Raw genomic sequence first — 17,906 nt, forward strand, 5'->3', positions numbered from 1 at the left:
CGCATGTGAGAAAAATTCTTTTAAATATGTGAAACTATAATATACTGAGTTCATCTTGATTTTGATCGGACAATTACATGTACCATTGTGATTCCTTAATATCCGCGGTATCACAAAGGGGAATTACACATTCTTTCAATTTTCTATTAAAAGAATTCAACTTGTTAAATATACAAACGACATTTAAGGGAAACAGACATTATTTTAATTCCAGTCACTTTTCATATAATATATTTTTCACATGGGTAAAAGGGTATGACAAAATTTGTAAATATCGATCAAATATGGAAGACCCGTGCAGCAATATATATTTTAAAAAGAATTCATGAAAAATTAAAAAAAAACCTGTTGACTATATGCATAGGTAATAGCTCACATTGATTCTCTTTGTGCCAAAATTCGCACATTTTCGGCAATAATTGGTAATGATAGGTTACAAAAACATGGTCTAGCCTAGTTCTTAATTCCTCGGTCAATACCAAACACATTTATCTTTTATTTTGTAGATTTCTAATTTTCTTTCTGTTCCGTTTAAGGTCGGATAGTTTGAAGTAGGTCTTTTTTGCCTTCTAAAAAGTTGTTCATAAACGTTGACGTCATGACGCCATGTGCTGTTTTTTGTTAGAAACAACGCTATATTTAACTCACGCTTACAAGAAAACGACAAGAGACATAGGAAAAAATCAATGTGTTCTGACAATGGCATATTGTGGACATCTTATGTGTTTAATTTGATCAAATTTGTAGACAGGGCTGATTTTGCTTCCTAACGTACCTAGCTCTTTAGGCCTATGCTCGGCTCTTATGACCATTGAACGGGAGGGATCTTTATCGTGCCACACCTGTTGTGACACGGAACTTCGGTTTTAGAGGTCTCATCCGAAGGATCGCCCCATTTAGTCGCCTTACACAACAAGGGGATACTGAGGACCTATTCGAACTCGGATCCTCACGGAACTCCATACAAAATAGGATAGTGGAATCTGGTAATGGTTACTTTACACTTGAAAGTTTTATTTTCATCAAAAAATCTGTAGTATCCTGGACATATAAAACCAAGGGATGTACTCGCCTTTTCAAGTTGCGAATCAACATACTCGGCTACTTTTCTGTTGGATTTTGTCGGCCATGCGGATTGTTGTTTTTGTGTATTTTTGGGTTAGCTTGGAGTTTTCCTGATGTTAATAGATAATGTATACCTTAATTCAGGCCAAATGCAGCCTTTTTTAAAAATACATTTCATTAACACTTTCTTTTATTTTGTTGTTTTGTTGATAAGTTTTATGAAAATTATTGAATATCAACAACACGTTTATTTCGTCAGCTTTGTATGTTACATGTATGTCAGCAATTTTTTTTTTTTTATCTGACAGATTGCTCTTATACTCGTGTACTTGTATTATGATAGAACTTTACCATTTATAGTTTTACCTATCTACCTATTAAATTTCAGGGATTTTTTATCTGCCATACCTATATTCGTCATGGTTGGGTAAACTGAGACATTTTTGTTACTCTCCCTGTCGACTACTCTTGATTCTCAATGTTGTCCATGCCAATTATGGTAAGAATTAATAACTAAATAACTGTATCCCATTTCCATTCACAATGACCGTGTAGCGTGTGACAGCGTGGCGAGAATTCCATCGTCATCGACAGCAAGTTTTTGACTTGCCTAGATGGTCGAGCGGTCTAGCACGCTGGTTACATGCTGCTAGGAGGTCTTGAGTTCAACCCCGGGTAGGGGCGGAAGTGAGTATCCAAATGAAGTGAAATTTTCTGTGCTTTATATTAAATACTTCTTCACTTAGGGCAGTTATGTTCATTTAAGACTTCATTGCCATTCTGTGATATATATATATATATATATATATATATATATATATATATATATATATCTTATGTTCATTTATATATATATATATATATATATATATATATATATATATAGTTTGTAAAAAAGAATTCGGTATTTGATACAGTAAATACATCCAATAATAAAAGTCAAGAAACACAAAACTCGAATAACATTTCACTGTCAGCGCTTTCGGCTTTAATGCCTCTTCAGACAGTTATAAAATGTATTTTATTTATTTATGATAGAATTATATTTATATATTTATTTTAAAATATATTTTATAACTGTCTGAAGAAGCATTAAAGCCGAAAGCGCTAACAGTGAAATGTTATTCGAGTTTTGTGTTTCTTGACTTTTATTATTGGATATATATATATATATATATATATATATATATATATATATATATATCCAGATCATTTTTCCAGACTTATGTTCATTTAACTAAATAACTCGATATTTAAACATATATATATATATATATATATATATATTAAAAAATATGAAAAGAAAACACAGAAATCATCCGTAAAGCTTTAGCGCTTTCTTTACATCTTCAGAAGCTTTACAAAAATGTATACATAGCAGTATCATAGTAACAGTGATTATGACGTCAAAGTAAGCGGAACGTTAAATGTCTATATATGTCTGAAGGATAAGTCAGCTGGATACATACACTATTTTGATTTGCTATGGCAAATGGAATTCACGATGGAAACAGATGATCCGCAAATACCATTTCTTGACGTTCTTATATTAAAAGAAAATACCAGCTTAAATACGGATATTTATTATAAGCCCACAGATACACACCAATACCTGTATTTCGGATCGTGCCATCCCCACCATACTAAAACAGTTATACCATATAATCTCGCAAGAAGGATTTGTACCATTGTCAGCATTATCGATACGAGGGATATCCGCTTGGAGGAATTAAAATGTATTTATTAAGCCAAAAATACCCAGAACAACTTGTAGACGATGGAATAATGAAGGCTAAGAAGTGCGATAGGATACAGCTACTTTCAAACACACGATGTGCTAATGATGGAGAAATAATACCATTTGTACATACTTATAATCCGAGAAATCAAAACATCAATTCCATTGCTTATGAATTAAACAGGCTACTTAGGGAAGATGAACAAACAAAAGGCTTATACAAGAACTGTCGTTTTATTAGCAGTAAACGCCAGCCCAAAACTCTTAAGAGAATACTTTGTTCCTCCCAATTAGATGACCGTACTTATACAGTGTCAAAGTGTACGGACCCTCGATGCGGTACATGTGACTACATTACAGAAGGGACCAGTTATAATTTTAACGGACGAGAATTTAAAGTTAATGCTAACATGTCATGCGATACAAAGGATGTCATATACGCCATCGCATGTCCTGGATGCAAGGAATGTTACATTGGTGAAACTGGCAACACTCTCCGTGCGGGTCCGTGCCCGTGTACGTGTACATAAGCAGCACATCAGTACACCTGAATATAGACAAATCCAGTTAAAAAACGATTTAACATTTTCCCATTTTACAAACTCAGATGTGCCAGTGCTATTCAGAGACGGGAAAAAGAAAAACATTGCATTGGTATTCTAAAGCCAAACTTATAGTCTTTTATAATTGCCTATGATTTTCCCGTACTTTTTCCAGATCATTGTTGTACATTATCCATGACGTCACAATATAGACATTTAACGTTCCGCTTACTTTGACGTCATAATCACTGTTACTATGATACTGCTATGTATACATTTTTGTAAAGCTTCTGAAGATGTAATGAAAGCGCTAAAGCTTTACGGAGGATTTCTGTGTTTTCTTTTCATATTTTTTTAAATATTGGTATCCGATTACTGAGACTCTATTTCAATTTTGGATATATATATATATATATATATATATATATATATATATATATATATATTTATAGGTTATAGACTTTGTATTGGAAAATATGACGACCGAGTTTTTTGGTGCGTAGACGGACCGAGCTTGCGAGGTCCGTCGGCGACGAAAAACGAGGTCGTCATATTTCCCATACAAAGTCTATAATCTTTTTATTATATACTTTCAATTTCATTCAGAAAGTAACAATAATCTTATTTTTAACAATAAATTTATCGGTTTAACTGAGTAAAAGATGAAAAACACGAAAAATTTGAAAATTAACGGCGTAGAAATTTGATTGTGACGTAATGTTTGCGGGCCGGAATGTTTCCGGGCATATATCGTGCGATATATGCCCGCAAACTTTTAAAGAAGAAAGAAGAGATGAAATTGAAAGTATATAATAAATATATATATTCTCTATGGTTTGCAATTAATCATGTTTCTTTTTCAGTAAATGTTGCTTTACACAAACCTACATCGCAATGGACAACATTTCCTCTATTTGATTCTGGTTCTCACAAAGCTGTGGATGGATTGAAGTCAGATTTCAGTGCTGGAGGAGGCCAATGTGCAATCTCAGGCAACGGCCAAACATATGCTGAATGGCTTGTTGATCTGGTGGACTTAACCGACATTCATCATATAATTATAACATACAGGACAGATAATGTTGTATGGGGTAATGCACAGGTCCTCTGAACATCTGGGTACCGTTGATATTTATCCCCCTCCCCCACCGCATTGCGGAAGGGGGCATGGAAATACCGTCCGTGCGTCTGTCTGTCCGTCCCACTTGACTTTATGGACGCAACTCCTCTAAAACCGCTCAACGGATTTTGTTCAAATTTTGTAGGATTATATTTTGCGCCGCCATTTTCATTCAAGAAATTGGACTTTTTTGAATTTATACATGCTACACTATTGGAACATGTTGTGGACCCAACTCCGAAACCGCTCAACAGATTTTGTTCAAATGTTATAGGATTGTTAACTTAGTCACCATATGTAGTTGATCATATTCCGACCTCATTTTGATTCGACAAATTTTACAGGAGTTATGGGACTTTTGTGATTCAACTTTTTTGCGGCGGTGGGGGACATGGCTATGCATAGCAGTCTTGTAATAGAGACAGCTTTAAACTAATTTATTCTTCACCAAAACTGATACCCTGTAATAAGAGTTGGTAGCCTTTTCCTATTATATATATCAGGGTACCCAGATGTTCAGAGGACCTGTGAGATAATGTTTAAAAATATCAACTTTGATCAATGTTAAGATTTTCAGAACAATTTGCAAACATTTTATACACTGTAAATCCTCGGAATAGTGTGTTAGATATTGTTCAGATAGACAAGATACTTTATGTTTATAAGTATATTTTTGAGGTGATGATGATGATGTCAACTTTTTCAAAGGAATTGAGCTAAAATGAAAGGAGAACTAAGGGAGTTACACATAATGAATTTTGATTCAGGGTTATCTGTTTATCATTATCTTTTCTTTTACACGTATTGCTAAATTATTCGGCGTGTTGATTAACTTAAACTCAAATAATTGAAGATATCTTTAATTATCTAATAATCTCGTCAAAGTATTTGATGCGCGCAACAATTCAATTAAAGATATATTCAGATAATTAATTATATCTTCAATTCTGAATTATTGCGCACATTAATTGAATTGAAGATAGCATTACTCATACTGCTGAATTTATGCGCGCTATAATTCACCCCTACTAACGTGTTCGAAACATATTCTTTATCGGTGTTAAGTAGAGCGTAAAATCAAAGACTATCGAATGAAATATAATCTCGCTGCTCCGAGACTCCAACGCGAGCTACCTGAGACCTGGTGAATTTTCTACCGGATATGGATGTGCTTTAAGGAATTCCAGTGTTAATGTAAGTATCAATTAGAAATTATGGTATATTGTGCTTTATTTGTTTTTGCAATATACAGATCTACGTATCAATGCATTATTTTCCTAATGCCATCAGCTAATAAAGCTTAAATAAGAAATGGTAAGAAAGAGTTATCGTCCTTAGATTTGGACCTAGGCCAACTTTGAAAGAACTCTTGATTATCGTGAAAAAAATATTGAGAGGACATCTTTCTATTTCAAAGTGCCATAATTAAATTTTAATGTTGCATAGGGATTGTGTTCAATTTATCAAACACTGAAATGTTGCATACAATTTACCATTTCCACGCAGAAAATATTATAGTCTGTTTCATGTTTGAGGTATATACATGTATGTATCTGTGAATGTGCATGTTACAAGCAAAGAAATATGCATTGCAAGTATCTTAAAACTTCTAAACTTAATATTTCGTTGGTGGAAACATAATCATTTTCCTAATTTAGCACTATAGATAAAGTGAATTTATTTTATGAAGAAAGTAAATTTTATTGATTGTCTATTGTGGTGACCAGGGGGTATATACTACCCATTCATAATTTTTTGATATGTAAAGATTTTGATAATTAAACTCATTGATGCATGCAGCACACCTAAGAAAATTAGAATGAATGAAAAGTATATGACATGTATTTGTATGATTATCGTTTGGTACATATGTAAATGAAAAATTCCAACTTTTCCTTATATGATATGATTTAATAATGATAATAATACCATATTTATATAGCACCCTTTTCATACACTACATGTATGTACGCTCAAAGGTGACCAATTATGGATTGTTTTTAAGTGGAGGGAAAGCAACAATAACTTCCATCACGGCTATGACTCGGCATGATTATAAGCGAGGCTGGTTTCGAGGCTCGAAAAATTTGCATGTTCATGTCAGGGTACCGGTGCGAGTCTTCATTAAAATCCTACAACAGAGATCTCTCAAGTGAACAAAAACTCCGTCAGTTCGTTTTTATTTTATTTTGCACACACTGAAGGTAAATAAAAGACGCAACCTACCTGCACTTGGTCTAAATATGTCCTACTGTCTTGAATCGTCTCCTGCATGGCTACAACCGCGAGTCCCAACGATGAACATACCGTTGTTTCTTTCCAAAAACCTGACTAAGAGCTTAACGTTAACTTGGCCCATCATATCCACCATCAATTCTCTCAGATCCTTTGAATTTCTGTCAAAATCTGTGATCAACAATTGCGTTTTCAACTTAGTAAGCTATACCGACGCCAGTTTCTCCATCGCTGATCGCGACCAAATCACACCACGGATGTAGTTTACTCCGCTCTTCTTGTCATTTCAGTTAACTTTACGCTCTAAATTACCTTTATTTTTACACATGTTTCGTCTTCTTTTAACATTTTCAATTAAATATCTATATCTTATATTCTCTTTCATATTTTTCCTAATTTTTTATTCGCTAAAACTCTTACGAACCATATTCTGTGTTCTACGATCGTTATTTTGGTCATCTGCTACATAATCATGGAAGCTCGGTAAGAACACAAATCAAAATAGAAAATATAAATATAAGAAATAAAATATAATTTTTGAATGTTATTGGGATATGACATAAAGTTGGTACGTTATCAAATCTACTATAACGCCCTTCGGGCGTTATAGGATTTGATCACGTGACCAACTTCATGTCATATCCCAACAACATTAAAAAATTATATCTTATTTCTTAATTATTTTATAAATTCGCCATGCAGAAGTTGCAGACGGTATTTAAAACTGTATAAAATGAAACACCAGAACGATATATGTTTAATGTTTCTCTTTTATAAATTGATGAAATTCTTGTTTGCTTACAAAATAAACTGTATAAATATCCTGCTGCGTTTATTTCTGTTATGGTGTCATTCCAGGGTTTACCTAAGGGTGTTTGTGGAAGTCAAGTATTAGCCAAAATGCTTAGCCATTTTGGGTGCCAATCTGGAATTTTACTCACAATATTTCTATTATTTAAATTTGTGGCGAGAGGGGGGGGGGGGTCTAAATCCCCCACTGCATTGCTTAAGCAAGAAGCCAGGTGAAAATACAGGAACTGACTTTTGAAGCGGTGATTGTATTCATACGCAAGAACAAACTGATCACATGACCAAATTCATGTCACACGAAATTGAACATCAATTTCATTAGTACTGTCATATAAGGAAGTGCATTGGCAAATGTAAATATTAATCACTAGCACATATATTAATGTGATGGGACAATATACTTGGATATACATCATAACGTTTTTCCTTTATTGATACATTATAAGCAGTAAATATTTTCATAAGTCATTTAAAAAAAAAAAAATCTCATTTTATGAATGAAATACTTACATGCATTTCCGATCTTTTTAATTAATTTAGATTTACTTATTCCAATTACAAACTTATAATTACAGAAACACACATGTAATAATATTAATACTCTTTTTCATATTTAGATTAGTCATGTATCTGTATGTTAGAGGACAATCTGTACAAAAAATTTAAATTTTAAATCAAATATTGAATCACCATTAGGATTACATTGCACTACACTGTAATTAACTATTGTTTTAATATACATTAACTATATTTTGTCTGTAAGAAACCTTTGCTGTTTCATTTTTAGTATTACATTTCGCAACATAATTAAACAGCTAAGTCTCAGAAATCAAAATTGAGCTGTGATCATCTAGAAACTGTTCTAGAAATTTAGGAAAAGAATTTATTTTGCATGATCATATTACATGGATTTTTTTTTCAAGTTTGGCCAAATTAGGATCATAGTGTGCACTGAGTATTATTTAACCTAAAGTAAAGAATTTTGTAATTATAAGCTCCCTTTAATGAAAAGCAGACAGTGCAATGTTAATTATTTTACATGTTTTAGTTTGCGCTATATATTTAATTAACTGAATTGCCTTGTAAAAAGATTTGTGAATTAAATACAACTGATCAAACTATTTATTATATTGCATGTTGATGGAGTTTTGAAAATTTAAAAGCATAAATTAAGGCGTCAAATAAAAATTGTGTTTCTGACACTATATTAAAACACTACCCCTAGTTTTTAAAATAAACATATATTGTTGAAGAGATCATTGAAGAAACATTGTTTGGGGGACTTGACATCTGTAATTCAATTTTATCTATAATAAGTAATTTTAATCAAACTAAATCTAAAAGTTTCATTCACAAGTGAAAATAAGTTCAATAAGACAGAATTAATTTGTTTAAATGGAGATTGTGATCAGAATATTAAAACTTAATTGCGTTTACAGCTAGTCAAAGAAAATAGTTACGAATTATATATCCCAATCTGAATTAAAATTAGACTGGTATATTCGACTCGTCTTCGGTACACCTCAATACAAGGAAGTGTATCATAGAGAAGTGGGATTCTTTTTCTCTTGCCATTATTTTGACTTGCACAGCAATTTATATTTTTAGCCTAAATTTCAAATCATATTACATATTTGTGCATGTGTCTGCTTTCAGTGTACTTTTTGGGGACTTTGAATGATTCACCACCCTTTGAACAAATGTATTTTGAGATCCTCAAAGGCATCCTAGATTTGTCAAGGTATCACATCTTCCTATAATTGAATGTATAATGATTATGTTTTCAAGATTTTAAAGGAGATTATTTTGTCTACAAAACGAGATCATTTTATCTGTTCTTAAATTTTTAACCAAGCTATTATACACTGCATGCAGATAATTGTTTCTTAAAAAACTGTTATAGTATTTAAACATCTTTTTATGCATGGTTGTATATGTACATGTAACAGAACTTATGAAGTACATGTATATGTGTTCAGTGTTTTATTATGTAAAATATACTTAGGAGTACAACTACATTTACAAATTATGTACATGCATACAAAGGCACAAACACAATTTCTACCTCAAAACTTTCATCAGACACAAGTAAAAAAATTTTAAGATTATAAGAATTAAGATAATAATTATACATGTAGTAGATCTTAGAAATATTTTCATGAAGAAATACATTATTGCTTATGCTATCACTTTGCCTGTACTTCTGTCTTGGTTGAGTATATAGTACACTTTCATGTGACACACACTGTTTCATGGAATACTGAATCTTAATTATTGACAAATCGTATAATTTCATAATATTACATTTTTTGTTACATGTAGATACTAAATAACTGCATGATTTTTTCCTTTTAGAAGCCATATGTTTTAATTGCTGTCCATCAAATAGTACAGTGTCTTTGTGTAAATTGTAAGTATTCAGTGTCTTAGTATAGATCGTTAGTATTTTGAAGCATGATGTTACAGTTAGTTTATTATGTCGCCCCTCTTCCAGGGGGATCGAGACATTGTTTTTGTATTTTTTTCTGTCCATCTGTCTGTCACAAATTCTTGTGAACACTTCTCCTCCTATATGGCTTATCCGCTAGACTTTAAACTTTGTACAATGCTTCATTGCCATATGTAGATGTGCATATTGTTGGGACGGGAGGATCCAATTATTTTCCTAAAAGTTATAGTGGATCTAAGTGGGGTGGAAGATGTTTAAATAGCTTGTGAATGCTTCTCCTCTGATATGGATTATCAGAGCTAGGCTTAAACTTTTCACAATACTTCAATGCCATTTGCAGATTGGCATATTTTGTAGGGATAGGAGGATCCAATTGTTTTCTTAAAATCTGAGGGGTGGAGGGTATAAAATAATTTGTGAACACTTCTATATGGCTTATCGGAGTTCATAAATGCTTATATTCTTCTGCTTATGCTTTCTCCTCCGTACCATACAGTACAATGAGGGGCAGTTTCATTTGGAGAACTTCCAATTTGGGGAGCTCAGGGAGACATTCGTATTTCTTAATAAACAATCGTTACTTTCAAATTGTGATTATGGTATTTTTGTTTCTCTTCTATAAAATGTTAATTATATTAAATATCTATTTTGAAAAAAAATCATAAAATATATATGTAAAGTTTTAATTAATTTTTTTCTTTCTGGTAAAATAGGCATAGTGTATATGCAGTGTATGTAGAGATAAATCACATAGCAAAGAAGAATTCCAAATCGATTTTAGCTCACATGAGCTGAAAGCTTGAAAGAGCAATTCTGATCAATTTTTGCTGTCATCAGTCCATCTGTACAACCTTTTTAACTTCTTCTCCAGAACCATAGTGTTAATTTCAGCCTAACTTGCCACCCTTCACAGGGGAGATGATCACAAAATAGGGTGGTGTCATGAAAAGTCTTCTCAAGGACCACAGGGCTAGAAGAGCTGAAATTTACAAGCAAGCTTCCTGGCATAGTGTAGATTCAGGTTTATTAAAATCATGACCCCTAGGGATAGGATGGGGCCACAATAGGGGGGGGGGATGAAAGTTTTACATGCAAAGGTAAGGGGAAAATCTTTTAAAAATCTTTTTCTCAAGAACCACTTTTTCTCAAGAACCAGGAAAGCACAAATTTACAAGAAAGCTTCCTGACATAGTGCAGAAGTTTGATAACACCATGGCCCCCGGGGGTAGGATGGGGCCACAATAGGGGATCAAAATTTCACATACAAATGAGTTGCGTCAAGCGAAAAGGGACCTTCGGGACAATATTTTCAAAACTGGGTTTTAATTATTTTCTGAAAGCACACATCTTCCTGATTATTTTGATACCAAAGTTTACCTTGAACGTTACACCTAACCCATATTAATACTGATTTGAAATGCATGCTTTGATCCTGAGATAACGTCATAAATCATTTGATAACGTTATATAACGTCAATATCGTTGGAACATCATTGTAAAGAAAACAAAGACTTAAATATTCAATGCACATTAATTTTATCAAATGTAATCAAAGACTATACCAATGGTGACCATTTTAATGACTATATAAACAATGCTAAGTTGATTTCTGAAATAGTGATCAATTATGGACAAGAGAAATGAATATCGTAAATCATCAACAACAGAATTTCACCATCATGACTCTTCAACATTTGGACAAGTGGTCTCCTTGTTTGGGTCACGGACCATGCGGAACAGGTAGCATCGCTCCAAAGGCAATCCGCGGGGAGGAATGTCAGGCATTAAGTTCCTGTTGTCAAATCCTCTGGTCTGATGGTGGGCTTCAGCAGAATGAATTATCTCTCTGTATCTTATGTATCACTCTTAACAAACAGCTTCACTGTGTATAGATTGATCTATGAAGTATTCCAAAACGACAGTTGTACAAATATTACGAGTAAACCATGGATATGGAAACTTAAATCTACCCTATATGGAACTATCACATCAAATATATTGAAATTTACATGTAGATAATCCGCCATGCAAACCTGGAGATGAAAATCTGAGGTCTTGTAAGTTGTATTTTTCGTATGCCTTTGACGGCCATGATTCAGAAGCAGAATTCAAGGTAATGGTAAATGTCTTTCAGTCATACCACTTTCATGAAATTTCACCTGGATTTCTCGAAGAAAACTTCCATATTATGTCGAAACTTCGACTTAAGGTTGAGATTTTACTAAAATTTTGATTGCTCAAATAAAAGAAAACTCAAACTATAGTTTTAAAGAAATACAAGAATATTCGTCTGTATCATTAGTGTATAATTATGATGAAGATGTTGGACTTTCCACAACATCTATGACCCGAAAAAGACTTCACACTGTAATAATAGCCTTTATTTATCCAGGATGACACAAATTAGCATATAGCTAGTTTCCATTGTGGTCCTGCAAAAAACGGGGGGGGGGGGGGGGGGGGGGCTGTATACTGCTGCCAAAACTCTGAAAGTTTACCAATAATAATCATATCTCTATCTTTTGATAATTCATTGGTAGTCAAGATGGAATTTTGTACTTCTTTTGAATTGTCATGACCTAGACAGTTCTCTCCACATGTGCAAGATTTTTTAAATACTTTTTCTTTCAAACTCTACATGACATTATATCCATTGCACTCTGTTTTCATCGCTGTTTTCTGTTCAAAGGTTTCGCCAAATTTTCTTATTTTCTTCCCGAGATCCTCATTGTGAGCTCTGTCGATTGAATGTCTTATGTCCAAATCACTATTCTCCTCATCAATGGTGCAGATTCAGGAATTGATTTATGACGAGTTAGGAATTCGTCAATCAAGTTGTCTAAAGTTGGTATAAAAGCATGTAATTAGGTATAGATTCGATTTGTATGATCTATTAATTTTTATATCAAAGTTTTGTTTTTAAAAAATAGTGCGCACAGTAAAAGATAAAGCATATAAAGAAGCAGTATATCTACTCTAGATTTTTTTTAGTACGTGTCATAATTTGTTGTTCAAAATCACCAAACAATGTAAAATCCTGTATTAATATGCCAGTACAATGTATCATATATGTTGTTCATGCTACGAATGGACCTTTGAATCTTTTGCATTAGAAATATTTTATATTTTCTTTGATCAAATTTCACACAAAATGAAATTATTGTATTGAAATAATACTTTTCCAGGGCGGAGCATATTTGCCAGCTGATATAATGCTAGAGCTATCTATCAAAATTAAGTCCTCAATGTTGGAGCAACAAATAATTGCGTTTCATTTTCAAAATTTTAATGATCTATCTGTAAATAACATGTTATAATGAATAATTTCCCTGCCATAGGTATATACATGTAACATTAATTATATAGGAAATCACACATCAACACTGGTAATGTCTTTGACCCTTTGAAATGGATAGGTATGAATGGCGAATAAATATTGTTATTAATAAAAAAAAAAACCCAAAAAAAACCCCCAAAAAAACCCAGCGCCATACTGTTAAAAAAATTGCCAATCTAATGGGTGTATTTGTTCATCTAATTCTTTTACTTTTGTTTTATGTTGATTTTAGAGTAGGCCTATTTCATAGTTATAAAAATCAGCTTTCTTTTGGCAACACCATATATTTAGTAATAACTTTTAAAATATATAGATTTGGATTTTTTAAATGTGAATGGCTTTAACTACAGCAATTTTTATGTAAAATCAATTCAAAAGAAATCATTGTTTAAATTATGTGAAAAAATAATTCATTTGATAGTGTAACACCCTCTGAAAATTAATACTATAAGTAATGCTTAGGCCAAAAAAAAAATATATGTTGGCTTCCACTTTCCCTACCTACCCTAAAAATTTCTGCCGACCCTAACACATTTTTTCCATTCTCACAGATTTTGCAAATGTCATCACTACAACAAGAGTATATTTATTGACTTATTTATCAAGTTATTTATTATGCACTAATACTAGACAGATTCCAAAAACACAGAAATAGTTTTTGTTTACAGTAAAATGAAGAAATGTATTGATTCATATCATATCAATTTTATTTGATTACTAAATAATCACTTTATTTTATGCATAGTAGAATGCTAAATCATTAGAAAATTATTCAACTTATAAAATAAACAATTAAAAAACCACTACATACCCTTAAAAATTTTGAGATGAAAGTGGAAACCAGCATATATATATACATGTATATTTTTTGGCCTTAAGACTACATCTAATAATGTTTGTATTACCTTTGAAAAATAAATAATGAGTGAACTTAAAAAGAGAAATTATTGGTAAAAAAAATTGCCACTCCAAAAAAAAAAATAATTTAAAAACATTGTGCAGTCGCTAAGAGAATTGAACCCGGACCGCCCGCATGGCAGTCGAGAACGCTACCTCACAACCAAGTTGACTCTGTGCCCTTCGGCGAGAAAATAAGAAACAATATATTAGAAAAAGAAGAATAGATAAAGGATTTAACTGTGGTCAAATCTTTTGATTGATAAACTTTTTATTCAATACTTCTATAAGTCAATCCATTTTTATGCATGTTTTCCCGTTCTTACACTTGCTCTACATCTTTCATCATCAACGCAATGTTCAGTGGTGATATCACGTCTGTGCACATAACATCGTCTGTTTGTAAACATCAACACAAGATTAGGCCTATATTGCAAGTACGTTTAGTTTCCTTTCCATCGTCACCGACTGTGGTTTGTACATTGTTTACATCAGATTTAGTATTTACATCATGTCACTTATAGGCCTATACACACAAGCTGCTTACTGTAGAATCATTTAGCCAGACTAGGCAAATGCTACCTTCCATGCAGAAAACGGATAATTTTTGGGGACACATGTGAAACACAATTTAAATGACTAATTAGGTGTTATTAAGCTAAATATAATACATTACCTGCATATCCATGGCATGACAGTGTTTGCTGGTATTTTCTCTGCTAAATATTCTTCTTTTTTTCGCGTTCAGATTTTTTTTTTCGGCAACTGTCGGCTGTAACAACGTTACTTTTTGGATCGATTGTGACGTTATTCTAAGCGTGTCACGAAGGTCCCTTATCGCTTGACGCAACTCAAATATATAAGGAAAATCTTTTGATTTTTTTTAAAGAATCACTGGGCCAGAAAGTCTTACATTTATGTCAAAGCTTCCTGACATAGTGCAGATTTAAGTTTGTTAAGTAAGTTTGTTAAAATTACCCCCCCCCCCTCCCAGGGGAAGGGTGTGGTCACAATAGGGGATCAAAGTTTAACATACAAATATATAGGGAAAATCTTTTTCTCAAGAAACCATTGGGACAACGAAATTTACATTCACATGAAAGCTTCCTGACATAGTGCAGATTCAATTTTGTAATAATCATGGTTACGGGGGTAAGTTGGGGCCACAATAGGGATCAAAGCTTTACATGCAAATATACAAGAATAATCTTTAAATATGGGCCAAGGTAACTCATGTGAGCAATGTGGTCCATGAGCCTCTTGTCTTTAATGCTATTGATACTAAATTGAAACAGAATAGATATCTAGAAGGAGTAATTAAGACAATCAATTAGTATTCGTATTTCATACTGGAAAATAGAATTTAGATAGCTTATATTGATCATTGTGAATTTTTTTTCTTTCAGAGATTCATTTTGAGGAAATAGCTGGTGTGCAGTGCACATTTCTAAATGAATTCATCAGTTTACATTAAGGATCTACCTTCAAATCCTGTGATCTGGGATGCTCTAAAGTGCATTTCACAGATTAAAGTTATAAAAATAACTGAATTAAATTTTATAAAATTTCAGCATCTGATTTTATGTATATATAGACATATTGTAAAGATTTTCCACTCGAAAGATTTAATTTCTTTAATATTTAAGACTAAAAAAAAACTTTTTTGCAGATACAGTGGTGTAACATTGTCTTACTTTCTGATCAATACATATAGATAAGAAAACTATGTATATTTCAATAAATGTGGAGCATTTTTAACCATTGAATTTCCATTTATGAGCAGTAACTTGTACATAGTACTTCTTAACCAACTTTGATACTGTATAACTATAACTACCTGCTTGCATGCATTGCAGAGCACAACCGTAGTAATAATTCACATTTACTGATGAATTGCTTTAGCATAAAGAGTAAAATTAGTACGTTAAGTTTTAACTTTGTGAAAATGCATATTAGGCTTTTCATAGATATTTCTTAAGATATATAGAAAATATGTATATATTCATATAATTTGTATAAATCCTGCAAATCTAGCTTCTTCCTAAGTGAGGTGTATGGCACGCCATATTTATACAATGTATCTACCAGGTATCCCTTTAAGGATTTCGTATATAATTTATGAAATCTCTTCTATTTCTGATCAGATATCTAATAAATCTTATAAGATATATATCTCATATAATTTACAGTTTATAAAATATTTAAGATATATATATAAGCTTTATAAGATATCTTGTATATCAAATGATATCATGTTTAACAGATATCTTATAAAAAATAAGATATCTTAAATGTTTTATAAGATTTCTCACAAGATTTATAAGTTATCTTACATATCTTATAAGATATCTCATAAACAATTTAAAAAAAAAAATATAGCTCAAACTTTGATATATCTTATAATATACCTGCAAGATATCTTATATGTTTTATGATATATGCAAGGTGAAGATAACGAACAGTGATCAATCTCATAACTCCTACAAGCAATACAAAATAGATAGTTGGGCAAACACGGACCCCTGGACACACCAGAGGTGGGATCAGGTGCCTAGGAGGAGTAAGCATCCCCTATTGACCGTTCACACCCGCCGTGAGCCCCATATCCTGATCAGGTAAACGGAGTTATCCGCAGTCAAAATCAGTGTGCCAAGAACGGCTTAACAATCGGTATGAAACACGTCAGACAGCATTTGACACAATGCGAGATTGTATTGACGAACTATATCGTTATAACGACCATAGAATTCATATGATACATTATAAAGTTAACAAGATGACTTATAAAAATTCGTTTTTGAGATATCTTATAACATATTTTATTAAGTTTGAGATATCTTAAAAGACATAAGATATATGTTTTAGGAGATATCTTATAAAATATATAGCATATATTTTATCATCTTTTATCAGATATCCAATTATAAAGGATACAATTAATATATTTCATAAACTTTAGAAGATATCTTGTAAGTTTTATAAGATATCTTATAAAATTTATGACATATCTTTAAAGAGGAATAAATCTAAAGATAGTATGCTATAGAAGTGTAGTAATAGAATCTAACAATAACATCAATTTCATTTTTTCTGTGACGTTGATGATTTACTTATAATGTGATATATTATTTTGTACAGTTTATATGAGTCGCAATTATACTATAAGGGAGGAATCGCACATTTTCTTCACCAATTTTATTTTCAATGCAAAATGTAACCAATGCTGAAGATAACTTAATTTGTTAAAAATCCTTGACAAGAGAAAAAAATATTCTTTTGTCCCGTGACTTGCCCACTCTACAAAATCCCAATTCGAGAAAAATTCTTGATTTCTTAATTCGGGGGGGGGGGGGGGGGGGGGGGTTAAAAACTTACTACCAAAGATAATTTTTTTTTATACAAATTCTCCATGAATACATGTTTGCAGTTCTGTCTTTACCCTAAATACCACTATAAATGAAAATGAAAGAAAGCAGTCACCCCAATTTCTTTATTTGCATATGTTATAAACAATGGAATTATTACTGTTGCCCCCCACCCCCACCCCACCCCTGACAAAAGAAGAAAAGACCCTCCCTCTCATGACACGACAGTAAGACTAAATATCAGTTAAACTACAATCTAGATCTTTAAATTACTTTAACTTCCTGAGCTTTTCACTATTTCACAATCATCGCTGGTATGACAGTACTTTATTGAATTTTCTACCTAAT

At 32.3% G+C, this 17,906-nt stretch overlaps 1 protein-coding gene and 2 long non-coding RNA genes across 4 annotated transcripts in view; 2 read left to right on the plus strand and 1 right to left on the minus strand.

The window, feature by feature from the left end:
• The first annotated feature begins 241 nt into the window (after window positions 1–241).
• LOC125676543 (multiple epidermal growth factor-like domains protein 10) overlaps window positions 242–17,906 on the plus strand; it is a 114,903-nt gene continuing 97,238 nt past the window's right edge. The window contains exons 1-3 of the mRNA XM_056160870.1: window positions 242–245; window positions 1,454–1,564; window positions 4,209–4,436. Coding sequence (XP_056016845.1) covers window positions 242–245; window positions 1,454–1,564; window positions 4,209–4,436 — 343 coding nt within the window. The remainder of the gene's footprint in view (window positions 246–1,453; window positions 1,565–4,208; window positions 4,437–17,906) is intronic.
• Window positions 5,586–15,763, plus strand: LOC130053365 (uncharacterized). 2 transcript variants are annotated; one of them, XR_008801927.1, is made up of 4 exons: window positions 5,586–5,659; window positions 9,167–9,251; window positions 9,866–9,920; window positions 15,600–15,763. It is a non-coding gene; the product is annotated as an uncharacterized LOC130053365 (long non-coding RNA). The 2 variants fall into 2 exon arrangements; XR_008801926.1 differs by lacking the exon at window positions 5,586–5,659 and having other exon boundaries at window positions 8,981–9,251.
• LOC130053367 (uncharacterized) lies at window positions 11,479–14,999 on the minus strand. The gene is made up of 2 exons (XR_008801929.1): window positions 14,870–14,999; window positions 11,479–12,798 (listed from the first exon to the last, which is right to left on the minus strand). It is a non-coding gene; the product is annotated as an uncharacterized LOC130053367 (long non-coding RNA).

Source organism: Ostrea edulis, chromosome 3, assembly GCF_947568905.1.
Source record: "Ostrea edulis chromosome 3, xbOstEdul1.1, whole genome shotgun sequence".
Taxonomy (NCBI): Eukaryota; Metazoa; Mollusca; class Bivalvia; order Ostreida; family Ostreidae; genus Ostrea; species Ostrea edulis.